Below are 22,607 nucleotides of genomic sequence, written 5' to 3' on the forward strand. Positions count from 1 at the left end.
AAGCGACGCGTCGCCATGCATGCTGTGCTCGCGAAGACACTGCGTCGGTCGATTCTGCTCTTGCTGACTTGTACTGGAGAGACTGCAGTTTCGCGTGGAAGCACTCGGCTTCAGTTCGCAGACTCGCAACTTGTACCTTTCGAGAAGGATGTTGCGTTTTGGCGCGCTTGCGGCTTCTCCCACGTTGCAACATCTCTGCTTCCACGCGACCGGAGTCTTTGTTGCTGTCATCTGATGTCTGGTAGTAAACCGGAGAAATTGAGTTCATGTAGCTCTCGCCTTTCGCGCCTATAAGTCCTAGCATGTCGTCCATCCCGTTCAACATCTCGACTGGGCTGTAGTCGTTCAGGAACGCGTTGATTGCTGAGATATCCGTGTCCATCGAGTCTCGGTAATGCACGGCCCCCTAAATCGAGCCCCCACCTGCCGTCGAGGCGTCAACGTCGAGGAGAGAAGACAGCAAAGTACCGGTATCCATTGTGAGCAAAAGCGTAAGTGAATCGAACCACCGACGCTGATCCCGTCGAACCGACGCTCGAGAGGAAGCCTAACGTCAGGCTGGACGAAATCAAAGATTGCCTCCCGCATGATCACCGCATGTGATCTGTCACCTACAACGACGATAAGACAACTGCATAATCCTGAAGCGTTCATGATTGCTTTCCAAAAGCTTACACAGCTTCCGCACGGATAGGCTGTCGCATCATCAAGTCCCGCAATCGTTCCTAACTGTACGATTTCCGGACGGCGCAGGATGATGAGATAAAACCTGACGACCCCGCAACCAAACTTACGTGGGCTTTCTTGATTAAACTCATTCACACACAAGCTGTTGATGTTCTTTGGCGAAGTCGTGCCTTCGTGCCATAAAGCTACGGAGATCACAATAGCGCGTCTTCGACGGGTCGATTCGCCATTGCCCCATTCAACTTAGGCGCCAAACGAACGCAAGACTCAACTGTGCCACATCCACCCGCAACATTTCCCTCCAAAGTCCACTCGCACTCGTATGGCAAGCGGTGATCGTCCCAAATGACAGAACGCAGTCCAATCATTACAACTCGATTCTCCTCGATTACTCGGCTTTCATAGATATCCATGCGCGCGGGGGCTGCCCGACCGAGGCACAGCGTGACGCAGAGTTTTGCTTTCAGCGGCTGGAGGTCGACTCCACTTGAGCAGGTGTAGATTTGGGGCATAACAACAAGTATTACGATGAACGAGTTGAGATGGACGAAACATGGATGGCTGAATACATGTACAGTATCCTGGCAACTGCAGCTAGTTTAAGCCGAGTTGAGTAATTCAACTTAGCTGCTGCCAAAATTGGCCTGTGCACATCGCAGTTGTGCCTTTAGCAATTTACTGCGATGATAGTACGCAACTACCCCAGCCGCACGGTGACCATGCCCAAGTCAAAGACCACACCTCTGTCCGCGAGTATAAGGAGCGTAAGTCGTGCAAGTCTGACGGAACAGCACGGAGCGTTCATCACGGATACCGACGCCAAGAGCACCCAAGTGCTACCGGTGGGGCCGACGATCACGCGCCAAGATAGCAAGACCAAGCGAAAACTGCGCGACACCAACGCCAAGCTTTCATTTCTACAGGCATTTGGCGCCCTCGGGGTCCCGATGCTGCTCATTCTCGTGCTTTGTCTCGCATCAACTGCGTGGCTGATTTTCGTGTCGTTGGCTCCGAATGAAGCGGCCAATTGGCTCATGAACACAGGCGACTACGACAACGGGCAGTTCTGGCTCATTATCGACGCGAACTCAGCGTTGACTATGGCAGGCGTCGTTGGCTTGGTGATCGTGAGTCTGAGCTACTTATTTGTGGTGCTGAAGATGTTGCTGTGGCGCGAGAAGATCCTCACTCCTGCTATGCTTCGGCGACTGGAGAGGAGACTGCTGGGCAGTTGGAATGGGGATGGATCTCGCTTGGAGTCCAGGACGTGGTCGATCATTGTAGGGCCTACGTACCGACGAGCACATAGCGTCTGGAGGGACCTCACGTCGTTCAATGGCAGGAATCGGAAATTATGGGTGGGTACTGCGTTGATTTGTAAGGGTTTTCTGAAGAATCTTACTTAATTTTTTTGTTTTTTGTAGAACGCTGGGACCAAAGTGGTCGATCTAGTAATGCAGATGCTCGTGCTGCTTCAGTTACTTCGGAGTGGGAGTCCTGTAGCGCTCGTGTATGGCTACGCGTTGTTCGTGGCGGCCAATTCTCTGTCCAGTGCGATAAATATCCTGTTCGACCGTTTTTCAGCCCTCACGGAAGTCCTCATTGACTCACTGTACGTACGATATCCAGCCGCTGAAATATGCCCCAGCATTAACTGACCAGTTTCCGTACAGCTTCGACTTCTCTGCAGCCGTCTTGTTTCGCATTACCACGCTCGTGTATTGCTATTACAACTTCGAGTTCGATCGGACTGAATATCTCACATACTTGAAGATGCTCAAGCCTGGCAGCTTCGAGCATATTGCGCGCTTATTTGGGGATCAATCCGAGATCGCGCTCTTCCGCGTAAGCTTCGACTCGCTTCGATTTAGCTCCGTGCTGGACTTGGTTACCCAAATCTCGATGAATCTGGCATTCTGCTACCGAATTAAGCGCATGATGGAGGTGATGATTTGGAGACAGCACCACGCGTGGATATCGGGGCGGACGTTGAGGAAAAGCTCAGGAAGTATCGCCCCTGTTGAGAATACGCTACCAGTTCCAAAAGTAATAGCTGCTGCGTTCTTTCTGTACAGCGTGGCAACTGTGGTGATAACCCACCAATCGGTGTCACAGTCCATAGCTGCGTGCTCGGCATATCCAGACTGCGTAGTGTACGCCTACCGGTGGACATCCAGCGATGGACCCTGTCCGTGCCTCATCTTCATCGACGTCAATAAATCTCCAAAAACTTTTGACGAGTGGATTCATCCTCCACAAGCGTATACAGCGCTTGAAGCAGTATCGAAGTTTGGAACACTGGAGTCGATTCAAATAATTAACCGTCAACTGCTCGAGTTTCCAGAAGAACTTCGCTCTTGCAGCAAGCTCAAATCGATGTAAGTACTGGAAAAATGAGAAGCACCTACCTATTTATTCACAAGACTAACATAATTCTTTATTGTGACAGTCAGCTAATGTATACCAGTGTGGAGATCATGCCTGCATGGGCAGCAGAGTTCAGCCACCTCGAGACCTTGTACGTCTCTGATTGTCTCGTAAGCAGCATAGCTGTTCGTCCTAATCTGTCTTGCTTCACCTTTGCAATGTACAGTCATATTGAAGGGAAACTCGGCAGCATAAATCTGCAAGAGCTCCCGGAGAAGCTCTTCACCAACATGCCAAACCTGGCAATGGTTCATCTGGGCGTTCACGGGCTTCGAACCCTACCACCATTGACGGGAGTGCCGAACTTGCAGAGTTTAACCCTCGCTTGGATGTTTGCTTTCGACCATCTCCCGCCGTTCGATCACGTCCCGAACTTACGCAGATTGGTCATCTCCGTGGTGCCGTTCCTGCAGTGGGTCCCTGACATGTCCCCACTACGAGATCTCATTGAGTTCGCCATTCTACCCGGTGTGATCTGCTGTAACGGATTTCTTGGAGCTTGCGACTTGACCGACTACCTCTGCGCCGGTAATCCTCAGCTTGGGTTGCCGTCTGCGACGTGCCTGATGAACAGCACCAACCCGAGTTTGCCAGCCTCCCCATACTTCGGAAGTGTTGATACCAAGAGAGACTTTGACGATCTTGCTCCGAATGTGTGTGCAAAGTGGCCACCTGGAGCTATGTACATCGATAACACCCCCACCAAGGAGAAGATCGACATGTGCGGGGGCAAGCCGTTTCGCGAGTGCCATCTTCCTGGGAACATGACGGGCATTTGCTACAGTATGCGCTTCCAGGTCTTGTCGTGTATCATTGACGACGACCGCATTGCACTGAGGCGCTACCAAATCCAGCAGGGTGTTGGCCTGTTGTGCGACCCAGTCGAGGAAAAGTGGCTGGGGTGTGGGGAATAGAGGGGAAGTTTAACATTGTTCCTACCAATAAATATTGATTTCTGTGTATGTTGCGCGCCAATTTTTTTCAATCTCTCTTTCTTTTTAAATAAACACGGTTTGCTAGCCCAAAACTGAGAAACACACACGTTCCCAACAAAACTGTTGGGCACGATTTAATTCGGGTATTAACTAAGAATGGAACTCAGCATCTTTGGCTTCAGACTCTTGGCATCTTGTATATATCTCGCCGGTAGACAAAACAGCATTGCCGCGCCAAGGAATACAACAACTCGTGTAGGAGTATCAGTCGAGCGAGCTCCGTGGATAACCTCCAGGCTTCTAGGCGTCAGATTCCTGTTGGAAGCGTGATCGATGTCAAAGCTAGCCAGGTGCTGCCCACCGGACCAGCATTAAACAGTGTCAGAACCGAAGCCAACCAAGTCTGCGCAGACTTCAGAGAGAGAAGCTATCATTTTTCGATGCTTTCGGCGCGCTTGGGATTCCAATGGTGATAATTCTTGTCGTATGTGTCGTGTGGACGGCGTGGCTCATGCTCATATCGCTGGCTCCAAACGAAGCGACCAACGCGCTGATGAACACGGCCGCGTATGACAACGGCCAATTCTGGCTCATTGTTGACCCCACTCCAAGATTGACACTTGCTGGCGTCGCCTTCCTCTTCATCGTAGGAGTTTCCTACATTGTCGTGCTGCTCAAGATGCTGATTTGGCGTGAGCGGGTGTTGACACCGCTGGTCCTTCGGAGACTCGAGAATCGACTTCTCGACAGCTGGAAGGACTCGAGTTTGGAGTCGAGGACATGGACGATCGTCGTATCTCCAATCTACCGACGAGCTCATAAAGTATGGAGCGACTTCACCTTGTTCGGTGGGAACAAGCGCAAATTCTGGGTAAGTATACTTTGATGTTCGTTATGTACGTTCTGAACTTCCTACTAACCCTCCAGCATGTAGAATGTTTTCACCAAAGCAATCGACCTTGTGATGCAGACTGTGTCCTTGCTCCAACTGCTCGAACGCGGAAGTCCTGCAGGACTCGTGTATGGCTATGCAGTCTTCATAGCAATCAACGCTATGTCCTGTGAGGTTAATATCCTGGCCGATCCGTTTACTACCCTTGGGGAAGTCCTCGTCGACTCGATGTAAGCCTTCTTGCGTGGTCAGATCGCTTTGAGGAAACATCCTAATTCATATTTATGTTGATAGTTTTGATTTTTCAGCAGCGGTCCTGTTTCCTATGGCCACGCTGGTGTACTCGTACTACAACTTCGATTTCGATCGCGACGGGTATCTCACATATCTGGACAAGCTCCCTCCAGGCAGCTTTGAGCGTATCGCTCGCTTGTTCGCAGACGAAACTGAGATTGCGCTCTTTCGAGTGAGTTTTGACTCGCTAAGATTTCGATTGCCTCTCGATTTGGTAATTCGGATCGCTATGAACTTGGCGTTTTGCTACCGCATGAAGCGTATGATGGAGGTCATGGTATGGCGCAAGCGGCACGCTTGGGTATCGGGGAGAACGCTACGGAAAAGTTCGGGTAGTATTGCTCCGGTTGAGCCAAAGAAGCCGGTGCCCAAGGTAGTTGCGGTTGTATTCGCAGGTTTTAGCGTAGCGGTTCTAGTCGCTACGCAGCAAGCTGTGGCACATTCTAGTACTGCATGTGCTCGGTACCCAGAGTGTGCGGTATTTGCCTACCGCTGGACCATCAGCGACGACGCGTGTCCGTGCCTTAGCTACATCGATGTGGATAAAGCTCCGAAAACGTTCGAGGACTGGATTCATCCTCCCGATGCGTACAATAAGGTCAAAGCTCTTGCGCGTTCGGGTTTATTGGAGTCGATCCAAGTGATCAATCGGCAGTTGCTTGAGTTTCCTGAAGAGCTGCAAGAGTGCAGACACCTCAGGGCAATGTAAGTAGTATCTCTAATTTCGAGCTCGCTTTCCTTTGGACTAACCGTCTCAGTTCCAATTTATCAGTCAGCTAATGTATACAAGCATACACAGCCTGCCCCCTTGGACGAGCAAGTTCAAGAATCTGGAGACATTGTGAGCTTATACCGTATTGGCGGTTGTGTCACCGAGTTTTACCCATGTCTGATCGTATAAATGTTCTTTGTTATGTAGTCATATCGAAGGCAAGCTGGGAAGTGTGAACATCGGAGAGCTCCCTGAAAACCTCTTCAGCAATATGCCGAGCTTGGTAATGGTCCATTTGGGCATCCACGAGGCGCTGGCGCAGATCCCGCTACTGACCGGCGTCCCACAACTTCAGAGTTTGTCTCTCGCGATGTTGAAACGAATAGGCAACTAGAATACGAGCATAAGTGCCTGCCATAGCGTCGGTCATACCGTAAAGCTTCGAGTTCCCTGTGGCGTTATAGTGCTGCTGAATTACTGCTGCCGTCTGCCGAAACGACAACCCAACCGAAAGATATTTGACCGAAAGAGTAAACCGCATGGATGTTTCAGCTTCACCAGCTCCCGTCGTCTGACCGCATCCCTGATCTACGAAGGCTGATGCTCGCCGTGATACCGCTATTAGAATGGATCCCGGACCTGTCGCCGTTGACGAAACTTGTGGATTTTAGTATTTTAACGGGGGTTATCTGCTGCAATGGATTTCTCGGAGCCTGCGACTTGAGTGACTTTTACTGTCGAGGCAACCCTGCTGTTGGCATCCCTGCAGCAACATGTCTCATGGACGAGACGGAACCAACACAATCTGCAGCTCCATATTTCAACAGCTCTGGCACACGAGACGTATTCGAGAAGTTTGCGTCTGGAATATGCCAAGCGATGCCGTTCGATGCTGCGGTTATGAGCATGCCGTATCCCAAACGGCCTAGGCGTCTGAAGCCTTCGAGAACACTTGCCTCAAGCGGTGCTGCTCACTGTCTTCTCCTACACTCGCTATGATAGCTTCTAGAGCAGGATCATACGATTTGAGTACTTAGCTTGTGATGTGCAGAGCACACAGGAACTAGAGTAGCGGTTCGACTCTAAGGCCTCTCAATCAATCAGTTTCCACTCTTCCGCACGCCAGACATACGGCAGAGCACTTTGCCTACGCAACAGACAGTCGAAAAGTGCGGCGGCAAGCCTTCCGACAGTGTCATATCGGCAACAGCACCGGGATGTGCTACAACACACGGTTCCAGATTCTAGCCTGCCTCACTGACGAGAGCCACATCGCATTGCGACGCTACCAGATCGGAAAAGGTGTCGGCCCACAGTGCGATCCGATAGAGGAAAAGTGGCTGGGATGTAGAAAGAAATAATGGTAGATCCGTCCATGTTGCTCTTGAGGTTCCAGTAGTATCCTAAGAATCAATCAGAGCGTCGCTGTCCGTCCGAGAGTAGATCACGCTTATTCACTAAGTACGATTCCCACCTAAGTCCGATTTGCTGCCGAGCGCAACGAAGGCGACCCCCTCATACGATATTGCGGCCTCTGTAATACTAACCCGACATTGAGAGTAGTGCAGCGAGCCGACGAGGCGAGCGGAACGGGTCCACTACTGCCGTAGCGAAGCGTAGGCAGCCTGCTCCTATAGCGGAGCGAGCATTGCGAGCGAAGCGCCAACTAACAAAAAATTCACCGCCGCGTAGCGGTGGCGCTCGGCTAGTCTACAACAACTAATAGAGAGATTTGTCCGTGTGAAAGTCCGTGTGAAGCCCCTTGTCCACTTTAATGGTGGTCCACATAATCGTACAAGTACAAGCTGCCGAGCGCAGCGAAGGCGGCACCCGCGTGCGTTCTAGCGGGCCGCAGGGCCCGCCCTACAACTATGTACTAATAACACGGCGAGTAGTGCAGCGAGCCGACGAGGCGAGCGGAACGGGGGCGATTACGCACCCCCGCTGTGACGCTTGGCCTAATATAATACTTTTCGGAACACCTGCTATTAATTAAAATGGACCCACCGCGTAGTAGCAGCTGTCGCTGCGGTCGGGCACCCTACTACTTAGTATAATAGCGCTGTCGCGAGGTTTGCTTCATATAAACACATGCTACGATAATTGGTATGGTAGTGAGCGATAGTAGCGCATAAGGCAGCGATAGCGGCGAAGAGTAAGCGATAGAAGCGCATAGTAACGGATTGAAGCGCATAGTAAGCGACAGCAGTGCGCGTACATATAGTGGGAGGCGTTCACTGACACCCATAGCATATTTTTACTGTAATTATTTTGGAATGTACATACTTGAGTATTATAGCTACAACGGCGCTCTGTGTTCATCTTGGGGGAATATTTAGCTACACTTGCTTGAACATGTTTCGCATCTTTTTTAAGGCACAGTATGTAGCTGTAGGTTAATGCGTTATTGGGGTAGTAGATATTCTGACATTCACTGAGCTGGAGCTTTTTATCATAGTAGAAACTCCTTCTCTAACCATGTTATTGGACCGATATACATGCAGGAAACGGAATTAGCATAGCGCAAACGCATAGATACGGGGTAAGAGCTTCTTACTTTCAATCCCTTAGCTACTGTAGCGATAGGTGGACCTGCCATGCTACTTACTGTAGTACAATAGCAATGTTGGCTCAATACAAACACGTAGTAAGCTATAGAAGCGTATAGATAGTTATATCAGCGCGTAGTCAGCGATAGGACGGCATAGTTAAGCGCTAGCAGCACGTAGTAAGCGATATGAACGTGATAGCAGCACGTAGAAAGCTATAGGAGCACGTAGTAGGTGACAGCACCAACATTGTTAGAGCAAGGTGAGCTGAAGGTGGATAAACTATTTACAGCGCGTCCAGCTTTTTTTTACTATAATATTTTTGGGGGATAAGCGCATTATAGCAACCGAGGCCACTACGTGTACATATCGGTAGGATAATATGTTATGGGGATAGTATATATTTTAATTAAACTGAGGCTGTTATTGTGTATGTTGTTCATATGACATGCCAGCATTATTGGGCCGTGCATACCTGTATGCTAATTGCACGGGACGGAATTAGCATAGCGCACGGTGTACTGCATCGTGATTGCATGCAGAGTTCTTACTTTTTATCACTATTTGAATGTACGTACTGGAGGTGGCACAGGAGCGTAGCAGAATAGAAACGTGCATTACGCATAATTTTGAAGTTTTGAAGCAGACCACGTAAAATTATTGGCGTTTGCAGACGGATGATGTAGCATGATAAATACACGGATTTTTTTAAAGACGATTAGCACTTTATATAATGCTGAGTACAGGAACAGCGAAGCCAATACTTTGATTGTTATCTGGGCTTATAGCCTGATTACAGGCTGTACTTACTAAATGACATAGCCTACGAACCAAATAACTGAAACTACGGTAGTGCGATAATGGGATAAAACAACACGTCGCCACAGCGAGTAGTAGCTCATGTCAATGCTTATTTCAACTACGTTTAATACAATGACGACTTTGTAGTCGTATTAACTAATTGTGTGCATGTGGACCCGGTTTACAACAGAGTACCGTACAAAATAGAATGCTTAACCTGGCAACATGCAACTACTTATATTCAATAGACACCCAGATGTAGGTCTAACGGTGGAACATTTACGAAGCTGATACCAGAAACGTCACTCTACTGATAGTACTTCAAACCTATAAATAATTTTACATGTACACAATCGAAATGAATACCATTTCAACTTTAAAAAAGCCCACCGGAGCGAAGCGGAGGTGGGCGGCCCTTACTACTGCGACTAACCACAAAACCTAGCGGTGGCGCTCGGCTAGTCCTAAGAATCAATCAGAAAGACGCGCTGTCCGTGTGTAGATCACGTGAATTCCTATTGGCTGAAATTGCTGCCGAGCGCAGCGAAGGCGGCCCCGTCGCCGAAGGCGACCCCCTCATACGATATTGCGGGACCGCAGGGCCCGCCCAACCTCTGTAGTAGTAACTAAACATTGAGAGTAGTGCAGCGAGCCGACGAGGCGAGCGGAACGGGTCCGCCACTGCCGTAGCGAAGAGTAGGCAGCCTGCTCCAATAGCGGAGCGAGCATAGCGAGTGAAGCGCCAACTAACTAAAAATCCCCGCCGCGTAGCGGCGGCGCTCGGCTAGTACTAACTACACTCCGCGCCAAGTGCAATCACGCACCCGAGTTTGTAGCTATATCTCAGTCAATATTTAGAGTTAGGAGCTGCGCTTTAGATATGTTGCTGCTACTACCGTTACCGACCCCGCTCTTGTGTTAACGATCGGCATTTCCATGGCTGTGGTGGGGCTCACATACAAGCAGACAAATATGGCTTAGTGACACAATTATCACGCAGATTGGACCGTACAAAAAATCATATATTATGAATGATTGTAACATGTGGGTCAACTAGTAGTGTGTCTTTCCTCCTTTCTTTTCCAGTACTTCGACGAGCCGCTTGGGCATGGAGTCCACCAGGGTTGCCAGGGTTGCTTGGTCGACAGATTCCCACGCCGCCAGAACCGCTTCGCGCAACTCGGACACACTGGAGTACTGCTTTTTGCCGTTGTCGTACACCGTGCGCGACAAAATGGCCCACAAGTTCTCTATCGGATTAAGGTCCGGAGAACGAGCGGGCCACTTCATCACCATCACCTCTTGCCCTTCAAAAAATTCGGCCGTGCGCTTCGACGTATGGATACAAGCATTATCTTGTTGAAAGATATACTCCAGCCCAAAGTGCTTGTGAGCGTAAGGAAGCATGTATTCAGAGAGAGTATACACATTGTCATCTGAGTTTTGCTTACCCACAAAAAGACTAGCTCCGTCTTACCACCGCGGCTAAAGCCACCCCAGACCATAAGCGAACCACCGCCGTTTTGGCGCCGGACGGTTTGACACCTCGGGACCCGCAGGTCCTGTCAGTAGCGCTGATACCCGTCTGGACCATCCAGGTTCCATTTCTTTTCGTCGGAAAAGACGACGCGCGGCCAGACATCCTTGGACTAGAGTAGCCATTCCTTCGCGAACTCACGGCGAGCGAGCTTGTGCTCAGCCGTGAGCTCCAGCGTGTTGTCCATCTTCGCGTACTGCAACCAATCCACGCTCGCAAGAACGCGCTGGATGGTGCGTAGAGAGGCAGCACTGCTGACGAGCTCCTTGATCTGGGAGGCGGAAAAGTCACCGGTTGCTGCCGTCCGCACGACTAGCCGCACCTCGCGGTCCGGGCGGGGGCCAAGCTTCTTCGGCTCCGTCGGCGCCTTCGGAGCGATGATGCGAGCCACCGTTTGGTCGCTGCGACCGACACGGCGTGCAATAGCACGGTTAGACCACCCGGCCTCGTGCAGGCCTTGGATTCTCCCGCGTTCTTCGTCGCTGACGCGTGGCTTGGGTGGCATCTTTGCGAATGCCGTACTGGTTGGGATTTTTACGGCCCCACCACTAATCTTAATATATGAATTTTTGTATGGTCTAATCTGCGTGATAATTGTGTCACTAAGCCATATTTGTCTGCTTGTATGTGAGCCCCACCACAGCCATGGAAATGCCGATCGTTAACACAAGAGCGGGGTCGGTAACGGTAGTAGCAGCAACATATCTAAAGCGCAGCTCCTAACTCTAAATACTGACTGAGATATAGCTACAAACTCGAGTGCGTGATTGCATAAGTAGCGCAATAGTCAAAACGGTCATTCTACTATTATTGTCACGAAAGTTGTCGATAAGTTCGTACTACGAAGTAGTTCAGTAAAACATGATCAAGCGAGTGGCAGTCGCTCCAAGCTCTTCAAGCCAGGTAATGACGGACCCCCGAACCGTTGGTGGCAGGAGCGATCAGACAGCCAACACTGGAACTCCCAAGGTCACTCAAGTACTGCCAGCGAGTTTTCTGCCGAGGCTCCATGGCCTCGTCAACACGAAGAAAAGGCGTCTGCGCAGAACCAACCGCTGTAAAGTGTCATTTTACCGGACGTTTGGTCTTCTTGGACCCCCAATCCTGTTGATTCTGGTTCTCTGTCTTACCTGGACAGTGTGGCTCATTTTCGTGCTACTGGAACCAAATCAAGCGGCAAACTGGTTCATGAACACTGGCTCATACGACAATGGACAGTTCTGGCTCATTATTGACTCGAATCCGGCGCTGACCAAGGCAGGCGTGGCCGGTTTAGTCGTCGTGAGTTTGGACTATTTGCTGGTGATCCTGAAGACGACAGTGTGGCGCGGAAGAAACGTCATCCCAGCGGTGCTCCAGCGACTAGAAAACCGACTGCTGGATAGCTGGAATCTTTCACGTTATGAATCCAAGACATGGACGACGCACATCGCTCCTAGATATGCTCGTAAAACCTGGCAAGAACTCAGCTCTTTTAGTGGCAGGAAACGCAAAGTATGGGTAAGTTATACTGTCTTTTCACTAGCTTACTAAAGGGACTAACGTGCCTCTGATAGAATGTTTGCACCAAATCAAGCGACTTGGTCGTGCAGACAATCCTGCTGTTGCAATTACTTGATCGAGGAAGCGCTTCGCAATGTTTGTAGTCATGAACTCATTGCCTTGTGCCACCAACATTCTGATGGACAGACTTTCGGTATTGACTGAGATCCTGATCGACTCCATGTACGTGAATTACGTGTTCAGTTCTGCGAGTGCTAATTCAACATCGATAGCATTGCTATTATCTTTTTTTGTTTTTATTTCGAGATTTGACTTTGCAGCGGCTGTCACGTTTCCGATTATCACGCTCGTGTACTGCTACTTCAACTTTGACCTCGATCGCGACGTGTACTTGTCGTATCTGAAGGTGCTCCCAGCAGGAAGCTTTGAACACAACGCCCGGGCATGTGCAGACCAATCGGAAGTTGCTCTTTTTCGAGTGAATTTCGACAAGCTGCGGTTCAGCTCTCCTCTCCAGCTACATGTAGTAGTGTGTATCGCAATGAATCTGGCCATCTGCTATCGGGTGAACCGAGTAATAGAAGTGATCTCGCGGCGTCGGCATCAAGATTGGGTATCGAGAAGTTCTCAACGCAAATCGATGCAAGAGTCAGTTCCAGTTCCTGTATCAAAACCCATGGCGGTCTTGTTCGCAGCGTTCAGTGTGGCTATACTGCTGCTAACACGACACCCTGTCGCTACTTCAACGGGTAAATGCTCCGCCTACCCGGAGTGCGTTGTGCACACATATTAATACAACTGGGCATCTAGCAACGAGGCATGTGGATGCAAAAATATTCATTAAGGCTCCCAAAACTTATGAAGAATGGATATATTCCCCCGATACTTACAGCAAATTGAAAACACTGTCAAGAACTGGAAAGCTGGAATCGATCCAAGTTATTAACCGCCAGTTGATGGAGTTTCCGGAGGAGCTCAGCTTCTGCCGGGGCAAGCAATGTTACGTCTCTAGCCGAAGTCCAAGGTGTTAAAAGGTATCGTAACTCACAAGTTTGTCGTTGTGCAGCCAGCTTATGTATACAGGTATACAAGCATTACCCGACTGGATGCAAGGGTTGACACAACTGGAAAGTCTGTAAGTGCTGTCCTGACACTGCCTTATTGAGCTGTCTAATGGCCATAACTCATATAATGTTCGTACGCGGTGCAGTCATATTGAAGGCAAACGGGGTAGCCTAAATCTACGCTATCTTCCCGAGGACCTATTCAGCAATATGCCTAACCTTGTAATGCTGTATTTGGGTAATTACGAGTCCCTTGAACGAATTCCCCCTCTATCAGGAGTACCGAATCTCCAAACCTTAACATTGGTGTGGATGCTTCGCCTTCAACAAGTCCCAACATTTGAATTCGTCCCGAATCTTCGGCATCTCAGGCTCCTCATTCTGCCGCTGGTGGAGTACATACCGGACATGATCTCGCTTCAACAACAGCTCCGATTAACTGCTCGTTTGACCCGCATCTGCTGCAATGGGTTCCTTGGGGCGTGTACTTTATCTGTTTGGAAGATCCAACGGTGGGCATCCCGCAAGGGGAATGCCTCCCGCCCCATACCCCTTCTTACTTAGGTGAATCCATACGATCCGCGAATCTTCTCTAACAACGTCACTAAGGCTACTGTTGACGCGTGCGGCGGCAAGTTGTTTCGGCAGTGTAAGCTTCCAAGTAACGCTACGGCTTTTTGCTACAATGCTCGTATGCAAGTCATATCCTGCTCTGACGACGAGAACAACATTAACTTGCGTCGCTACCAGATCGAAAACGGAGTGGGGCCTCCGTGTGACCCGGTGGAGGAAAAGTTCCTTGGTTGGGGGGGTAGAACATCAAAGAGGACGGCAGCTACGCGTTACGTAAACCTGACCTCTGCTATCCAAGTTTCCTCTAAAATATTAATTCTCAATGCGCTCGAATCAGCGTGTCTTCAACAAAGTGGTTAAAGCGTGTGATCGATGCTTCCCAAGCTGCGACTCCCATGTCGATGAAGGCTCGAGGCACCCTTTGAGCGGCAAGAGAGTAGGCGTCGTGGCTCGCCGTTGACTGTCGATGCGACTGAATTACCGTGGTTGGGCCGAGGTCGGTCGGCGAGCCTGGTCGCACAATTAAGCGCGTTGTTTCGTGGAAGACGATGGGAATATCAGCCACCGGCTGAATCAGCCTTCGGAAAATGAACACGCCTCGGTCCTGCTCCATGTATTTCCGGCCCACTTTGCGCACGATCACACGGACATGAACGCTGCCAGCAGTGAAGGCGCTGCACATGCTCTGCTTCAGTGTATTCTCGCACTCATGGTAGTGCTGCAATACAAAAAATAAACGTTAACACAGCCAGAAAAAATATCAATGCAGTTGCAGAATTGGATAATTGTACCTGAACGAACGCAGGTTTGGGGCTTTGGGGTTCTTCCTCTCCAAGGCACCTCCAGATGACCTTCTCCGTGTCTTCCAGGCTGAACGGAACTGCGTAACAGTCCAGCAACTCCACGAATTTCCCCTCAGCTCGTGACCCTGGCGTGGTATTTCTCCTCCCTGGACACGGTAACTCGTCCATGTTCACTTTTTCAAAGAAATCGTCCACGCCCGCGTACATTTCGTCCATGCCCAGAAGCAAATCATGAAACACCGACTCATTATCGGTCGGCGGCGTCACGCCCGCGGCGTCCACGCTATACTGCCTGCACAACTTGAGCGAGGACCCCACAATCTGCAGAAATAAGAAAAAAAAAATCAGCATAATTCTGCAGTTATAACTACGCTGCAGAATTGATCCCCAAACCTCGTTCCGCAGCCTCCTCTTGAACCCTTTGAGCAGCGCCTTGGCCTGCCAGAGCCGCTGCCGCACTTGGTCCCGCAGTTTCTTGTTCTCCTCCTCGCTCGCTGCGCGTCTCGCCGCTTGCCGCATGCAGATTTCCTCCCAGTGCAGAGTTCCGTCTGCGAGCAGCTGCTTCTTATTCTTCAGCCGCAAACTCTGCTGCAGCTGCCGCAGCTGGACGCATAATTGCTTTTCTGCCTTCCGCAGAGTTATCACTTCGTCCCACCGCGCAAGGCGCCCGCACTGGCGCACTGGGCGAGCTTTCAGCGGCGAGTCGACGGTGGCGGAGGGGGAGGGGATGGCCTCCACGTCCTCGGCCAGGTCGCAGCCCTCCAGCAGCGACAGCGCGGTCACTTCGTCCAGCTCGAAGGTCATTTAGGTTTCGTACTGGAGCCCCAATAGATTCAACATACATGTAGCGCACTACACTTGGAGTTTGTAGCAAACTGACTGAAGAAGGAGATTTCACGGATCGAGACCAAGGGGCGTGGCCCATATTGAGACGGAATTCAGCATCACTTGAACGGTTTGAATCGATTCATGGTTGAGAGTTTGAGAGGTGGCAACAGCGCAGCTCCACGTGAGTTTGACCGGGTGAAATGCGTACTGAGTCGGCATCGGCTTGGAGTCCAAGGCTTGAACTGCTCATCACTTGGACGCGAATGATTACACTCGGCTCGCTAAGTACGAAATTCAAAATCCGTGTCAGAGTACATTTAGCTGGGGCTCTGGGGCTGATAATAGTGAGTACCGGTATGTGCGTGATGCCGTACCTCCGCCACTAGGAGAGTGAGAACATTTAGCGTTTTGAGCGCTGCTGCTTCTCTATTATTGCAAGCCATCAAATCACCGTTGGGCACCAATCATTGCACTGAAGAACGTCGAGTGGGTCGAGCCAGCCAAGTCACCCGCACGCTTAGGGCTGACTCGCAAGAGTGGAAATGTTAAACGAGCTTGCTCGCGTTAACCGTCCGGTAGGCTGCAGATGTGTGTCGTTCTAGCATTATCAACGAAGCGAGCCACATTCCGGGCTGTAGACCAGCAAAAATGCCAGCCACTAGATCATTCGTAGACACATGGACAGCGTGTACGCCCGTGAAGAAGCTGGAGTTCTCAACCATATCGTCAATTGTTGTTAGAATCGACCACTGTGGCCTTTAGACGACTACGCGGAATTGCTACCGGGATGGAATAACGAAGGTTGACGTTATCATGACAAAATTATAATCGATAACACCAAAACTAAATACCAATGGCATGGTTCCTGTTACACCCTCACGAACCCAAAGACCACGGATTCTCTGCCAGTGCGTGATTCGCTAGATACATAATTGCTCAGTGGTGCTTTGACCCCTCAGGAGATCGCTTGGGGTACTTGTAAGAATGTAACACCACTGGTGTTGCATTACCCAAACGCAAATTGACATCAGGACAGCGACCTGCAGACGCGTGCTGGTTTTACAATGATCGCTGTTCTACGTGTATGCATCTGAGGAGGACATGAATGCACTTAACAAAGTTAGTTGGGACTTCTCGCTGGTATGTGCATGTACCTGGTGCGCATAACATGAAGGATCGTGGCACTTATCTGTAGCGGCAACTTGATCGCGTAGACCTCCGAACCCCGTTCTCAATCCACGCACGCTGTTAATGTGCACGACTGAACGTGCAGGAGCTTTCAACGCCACTGGGCGTGTTGGAGTGAAGTTTTATCAAGTCTTGTGCTGCTGTCGGGAATCCCAACTCTGGATACCATCATTGCAAAAGACTGATCAAGAGCGTCTATAAAGCATCTGACGAGACAGGAGATTGCTGCCGGCTTCGAAACGTAGCGGCAGCCTGCCGCTACGTTTCGACTTCAAATCGCAATCGTTCTCTGTATAGCCTACATGTATTGTGCTTTTCATACATTTTGGCACTTCGGACTGTAACTCGTACGACTTATCGAGCGCGACTAATCTATAAATCGTACTCGAGTACGAATTGCTATAAGTCGTGGATGGCCAAAGAGCACTAAGTAGTGCACAAACGCCATCTGCAAGATTTAGCACATCCAGCATGGATTAGCATCCGTTTGGCACTTTTAGAAAGTGCCATTTCCGAGCCAAATCGGGCTCGAAGCACGACTTGAGCAACTTGCATTCAAAGCCTCCATGATTTACCACTAAGTAGGAACACTAACTAGTGCACTAATTAGGAGGGCAAACTGGATGCAAAGCACAATAAGTCTAGTGACAAAACAGTAGTGTACATAAGTACGTACTTGTGTATTGGTATTCTCCGTTCGTCAAGATCATGGGGCAAAGAGGAGCAGTCCATTCGCATTAAAGACTCGGCCTCGGAGGGCCGAGTCGAGGATCGTCGCAACGCGAAGCTTCGGTCGGTCCGAGACTGGGGCTGGAGAGGCCAGCCCCATAAGAGGCTTGGTTGCGGATGGACTGTGATGATAATGGGATAGAGCAGAGGCTAAAAAAGAGTTAGCTAGTACCATGACTCGCACTAGACACACACAGCAGGTTGCCCCGTGACTTGGCCGACAATGGAAAGCCGCTCTTGCTTGAAATGAGGGAGCTGAGTCGGGACAAGCCACGGGTCAAAACCCTGTGCACCAGTTTCGGTAGGGTTATGCCTGTAATTTCAAGAGCTTTAATCGTACTTAGTAGAGAAACGCAATTGATGTCTCAATGGGCTATCTCCGTAATAAAGGTCTGATGAATCTGCACGAAAGTACTTTCGTGCACTTTCAAACACTGCACGAAACAGCCCTATGTGTGCTGATTCGGCCCTGACACGCTCGCCATACTCCGTCGTGGGAGCGCGAGCTGCCCCAAGTAAGGTAGTGGTAGTTGTAGGAGTAGTGATAGGTAGGCGAGCGCGAGCGCGACGGAGCCCGACGTGGTTCCTCCTCATCAGGACGACATCATGAGCAAGCCTGCGTGGGCGATCGCTACATGTACCTTCGCCGCTGAGGGGATCGGAATCCGTGAGTCGGCCGTTGAGCGCTGGCGTGACCGCGGCGATGATGTCGTTGACGGAGCCAGCACTTGATGGTCACGCCTCAAGAACACGCATGGCGCTGCTCCACTAACTATCCTACCTAGCGTGGGAAAACCCCCGCCACCAGATGCCGCATCCATACGGAGCCGTTCGGCGGGGAAAACCAGGCACCTACGCACACACAACTGGCTTGGAGAGCTCGATTTTCCTTGGTGTCGGTCGTATTGTGTCCAGTACTTATTATAATTAATATTGTGGCTTTCAAATATTTTGCCGCCATCGGTTAGTCCAATTTAGCTATATCTGGCCTGAGTTAGTAGCATAAGGCTCAGAGGGGAGGCATTCCAAGCTGGCCATACCTCCTCACCTCTCATGACGCATTAGAACTGCAAGACATTGGGGACAATAGTACACTGTATATAGCCACTTCATAGCACTATGACCAGCTAAATCACCTGTGTGATCATCTACGGCCGCTACAACCTGAGAGGGCCCCCCTTTTGCCGGCGACAAGCGGCATTTCTGGCCACTGCTTCGCAACTCGCAGCCCCAAGACGCAAATCGGGACAGATATAGTTTGCTTCCCTCAGCCCCTCCTGCTAAATCGGAGCCCTCCAGCAAATCGGGCCCGATATATCGGATCTTGGACCACCTGATTTGCCAAAACGGATGAAAGCCACAATAACTCTTTCAGTAGCAAAAACCATGATCTCTCCTCGCCCATTTTCAGCCTCGCCTTCGTCTCCTCTCAAAATACCTAGTACTTTGCGATGTGTTCACTACACGTTCAAAGGTACGGATCCTACATGCAGTTCAGGAAAGTAGCGATCGCAAGCACAGAAGGTCACAGATGAGGAACAACGCATATGAGCAAACCTTCTTGGTAGTATTTTATACTTCAAGAGGCTATAGCAGCTAGCAACCACGCACGCCCCCAGATCATCGCTGAGAGTAGCCTCAGCGTCACGTGATGCAAGTGAAGCCTAGCTTCCGTGTGACAAGTTCTCGTCCAAGCCTGTTGCCTTCGCAGCGTTGAAATTCGCCATCAAGCGCACACACCAGTGAGCGTCAGGTCATATGACGATTAGAGCTGTTGTCCATACTCATCAAACTGGCAGCTGTCGTCTTCCCACAGTTTGGTCTCCTCTGGGTAACACGAATCACCAGCCATCGTTTCAGACTGGCTCGCCGTCATAATAGTGGTAGTCAATTTCGCAGCAACAAGAAGGATTTTTATTTTTTAGAGCCTTCTGCATGAATATATTTGACCAATCAACGTTGGGTCAATTGAGTACCCCAAATCGAAGTTTGCAGCAACAAAGACGATTTCTTTTGTCCGTTTGCAGCTCACAGCTTGCTATACCATACATACGCCTTCGCGGGCTTGGACTTGGATGCCGCGGTTGTCGGCGCGCGGCAAGGAGCTGCAAGACCTGCGTCGCATCACAGAGCAACGGAGCGCTGCTGCAACGGTTCGCGACCTCCTCAGCGACGCTGATTCGTTGGAGGACGAGCTAGATGACTACTGGCAGCTGGAACTCGAGCGCGTTCAATCGACGCGTTATGTGGATCGCCCGGCGCAGTACCGACGGAGGAAAGATCGCTGGCTCAAGCTGTTGCGCGACCATGATTACATGAATGACACTGAGTTCCACGACCATTTTCGACTTGATCGTGGCGTGTTTTATCGCCTGGTGGAGTTAGTGAAAGATGATCCAGTGTTCTTCACAAAGGGGAACAAACCATTTCGTGGCGGCGCCGAGCTTCACATTCTTGCACTCCTAAAGTTTCTTGGCACCTATGGAAACGACAACTCCGGGACCAAAGTGGGCCAATTCCTTGGAATTGCAAGTGGCTCTGTTCACAACTATCTGTTTCGAGCTTCAACTGCCATCATGAAGCTTGTGGACGCCGTGATCACTTGGCCAGATGAGATCGAGCGTCGCATGATTTCGCAGCGGATGCAAGACAAGTATGATTTCGTGAATTGTGTGGGTATCACGGATGGAACGCTATTTTCTCTTGCCTCGAAGCCTCGCCACCATGACGAAGATTACTATTGCCGAAAGGCATCCTATTCCGTAAGTGGGTTGGTAACGTGTGATGATGTTGCAAGAATTCGCAACATCGTTGTTGGTTGGCCGGGATCGACTCACGATAACCGAGTTTGGATGAACAGTCCGATGGTGCTTCATCCTGGTGATCACTTCAAGTCCAACGAATACTTGCTTGGTGATTCGGCTTTTCAAGTATCGGCCTTCATGATCCCTGCATTTAAGAACCCCCCCCCCCGAAGGCTCAAATGGATTCTCGCCACAAGTACTTCAACACCAAACTTGCGAAAGCTAGAATCAAAAGCGAGCACTGTATTGGGCTCTTAAAAATGCGGTTCCCCTACTTACGTGAAATCCGGGTGAAGCTGAGCAAGAAACGAAAGCACATGAGACGCCTGATTTGCTACGTCATCTGTGCGGCCATCATGCACAACCTTCTGATTGCGGAGCCGATTCCACGTGACTGGCAAGCTGAACTCGAACGATTGATGACGGGCAGTCTGGACGACGATGACGAGTTGAATGTACCCCTCCCTGTAAACGCAAAAGCGCATGAAAGACGAGAGCAGCTACTGGCATACTTACTCGAGCTGCGGTCGTAACGGTAGCAGAAGGTCGATCTCGTCGGATGAGATGACCTCATCCAACAATTGTTTTCGTTCTCGAAGCAGCGCGATTTTGCGTTGCTGGCTCCAGTGCTCTGCCTCTTCGCGGAGTTTTGTTGCTTGAGCGTTTGCCTCGCCAATCCGTGCCGCAGCAAGAATGTCTTCATTTTTCAGTTGTTGTTGGCGTGCAAGAAACTCTTTTTCACGAAGGCCGAGTTCTTTTTTTCGGACGTCCAGTTCAGCAAGTTGGATATCGCGTTGCTGGTCTAGTTGGGCTTGCTTTAATCGGAAAAGAGCCGGGTGCCCGGATAAGTCGTTTTTCTTGGGCTTTGTTTGAGGTTGAGCGATAGAAATTGGAATTGACGTCGATCGCTTCGCCGCCGAGTTGCTCACTCCATGACTCGAAACCTCATTTGTGTCAGTAGCACTTTCATCACTCGAACTGCAGTCATCACTCTCTGTATCATCTTTGCGAAAGTGCTGATCGGTGTTCAGGAGCTGCGCGCGGGTGCTTATACGACTATGCATCGTGTCGAATAGCTCATAGTACTCGGGGCATCTCTCCAGAATGTTTGCACGCAGTGTAGTCTCATCTTCCACTCCTTGCCCAGTAGCCGAAAGCCAGTCAACAGCTGCACGAAACGTCGACTCCAGTGACGCAATCTTAGACATAACATCTTTCGCGGTTCGAGCTGTCTTAATTCCTTTGATGGAAATCAAGTGCACGATTTGCTGAGCGAGCGCAGTTTTCGTTTCCCCTGTCTGGCCTTCACCCCCCGCGGTATCGGTCATAATTATCGGCACTCGTGATCCAGTCAATCAGCACGCTCAACGAGCTTACATCTTGCGAAGGTCCATCGTTATGCCATAGCACACGCTTCTTTCCGGTCGTTTGAGGTGCAGCCGCAGTAGCGGCTGGCTTACCAGGGTGTTGTAGCATCGTTTTCCGCACGTAGCTTTGTCAAATGAGCCACCAGCACCGAATGCATCCAACATTGCTGCTACGCAAGCAGCGTGGGCTTCGCGCTCACATCCCGGCCTACTGCAAGGGCGAAATGACCCGCCTCCATTCGATTATCTACAGACGGATGCTACAGCAGCACCTATGACGGCCGCAGCTTCATGACGAGTTGCATCAGCTCCGGGTGCTTGCCGGGCATTGTTGTCGGGTACGGTATCAGCAGTGACGGGCGGTCTGGTTTCCTCGCATCGATCATCATTGTCGCTGTCCAGCATTCGGCTAAGGTCGTTCAGACGAGCAATCCTGCTGGGTGCCATGTGCACTCCTGTGCTGATCACGTACTGGGGGTCCGCGCAGTTTGGAGTAGTCGTAGGAGCTGGAGTAGTCGGAAATTCACTTGCACTTGAAAACTCTGACGGTCGTAGGGGTTGTACGGCAATCTGGTGTGTTTGATAACTGGTTTCGGACGCTTGATGCTCCAACTGGGTCGCGTGAGAGCACCGCGTAGCGGCGTCGTAGCTGGACTCCTCGCTGTGAGCCGGCCTAGTGAGGTCAGGCGCTCTACTGCCGAGGCTTGGCTGTGTTGGGGCGGAGCTGGTAGTCCCTCGACTAGACGGGATCGTCCCTGGAGCAGCTGCTGCGCCAGTACGAGCGCGGCTTCGTCTTCTTGCCCATGAGCTCTTCAAGTTCCGCGCGGCGAATAAATAATTGAACTTGTTGCTGCGCGCCAAACTGCGTGAGTTTTGTTGCAGGTGGGCAAATTTTTTTCTGACCAATCAGAGCC

General features: G+C 50.5%; 6 protein-coding genes across 6 annotated transcripts; 3 read left to right on the forward strand and 3 right to left on the reverse strand.

The window, feature by feature from the left end:
• Positions 1-1,721: 1,721 nt before the first annotated feature.
• On the forward strand, positions 1,722-4,028 carry PHYSODRAFT_524117 (hypothetical protein; the record flags this gene model as incomplete). The annotated part of the gene is made up of 6 exons (XM_009536964.1): positions 1,722-2,045; positions 2,112-2,299; positions 2,361-2,631; positions 2,713-3,065; positions 3,137-3,205; positions 3,281-4,028. 6 exons carry the CDS (start codon positions 1,722-1,724, stop codon positions 4,026-4,028), a joined length of 1,953 nt encoding a protein of 650 aa, XP_009535259.1.
• Positions 4,029-4,515: 487 nt separating this feature from the next.
• Positions 4,516-6,946, forward strand: PHYSODRAFT_305564 (hypothetical protein; the record flags this gene model as incomplete). Its single annotated transcript, XM_009536965.1, has 6 exons — positions 4,516-4,920; positions 4,984-5,171; positions 5,236-5,940; positions 6,035-6,076; positions 6,155-6,303; positions 6,573-6,946. The coding sequence occupies 6 exons, from the start codon at positions 4,516-4,518 to the stop codon at positions 6,944-6,946; spliced, it is 1,863 nt and encodes a 620-aa protein (XP_009535260.1).
• A 4,749-nt stretch (positions 6,947-11,695) lies between these two features.
• On the forward strand, positions 11,696-13,965 carry PHYSODRAFT_305565 (hypothetical protein; the record flags this gene model as incomplete). Its single annotated transcript, XM_009536966.1, has 5 exons — positions 11,696-12,334; positions 12,462-13,086; positions 13,148-13,361; positions 13,404-13,472; positions 13,548-13,965. 5 exons carry the CDS (start codon positions 11,696-11,698, stop codon positions 13,963-13,965), a joined length of 1,965 nt encoding a protein of 654 aa, XP_009535261.1.
• Positions 13,966-14,293: 328 nt separating this feature from the next.
• Positions 14,294-14,993, reverse strand: PHYSODRAFT_525193 (hypothetical protein; the record flags this gene model as incomplete). The annotated part of the gene is made up of 2 exons (XM_009536967.1): positions 14,294-14,692; positions 14,766-14,993. The coding sequence occupies 2 exons, from the start codon at positions 14,991-14,993 to the stop codon at positions 14,294-14,296; spliced, it is 627 nt and encodes a 208-aa protein (XP_009535262.1).
• A 336-nt stretch (positions 14,994-15,329) lies between these two features.
• PHYSODRAFT_525544 (hypothetical protein) lies at positions 15,330-15,581 on the reverse strand (the record flags this gene model as incomplete). Its single annotated transcript, XM_009536968.1, has 1 exon — positions 15,330-15,581. A coding segment is annotated over one exon (252 nt), but the record flags the coding sequence as incomplete, so codon positions are not given.
• A 3,975-nt stretch (positions 15,582-19,556) lies between these two features.
• Positions 19,557-22,390, reverse strand: PHYSODRAFT_355860 (hypothetical protein). The gene has a single exon (XM_009536969.1). It carries the CDS (start codon positions 21,652-21,654, stop codon positions 20,839-20,841), a length of 816 nt encoding a protein of 271 aa, XP_009535264.1. The 5' UTR covers positions 21,655-22,390; the 3' UTR covers positions 19,557-20,838.
• Between the last annotated feature and the right edge of the window lie 217 nt (positions 22,391-22,607).

The sequence above is a fragment of the Phytophthora sojae genome (genome assembly GCF_000149755.1).
Source record: "Phytophthora sojae unplaced genomic scaffold PHYSOscaffold_10, whole genome shotgun sequence".
NCBI lineage: Eukaryota > Oomycota > Peronosporomycetes > Peronosporales > Peronosporaceae > Phytophthora > Phytophthora sojae.

Excerpts from the sequence above, each read along its gene's own strand:
- PHYSODRAFT_355860 (XM_009536969.1), bottom strand. The coding sequence starts at position 21,654 with ATGACCGATACCGCGGGGGGTGAAGGCCAGACAGGGGAAACGAAAACT.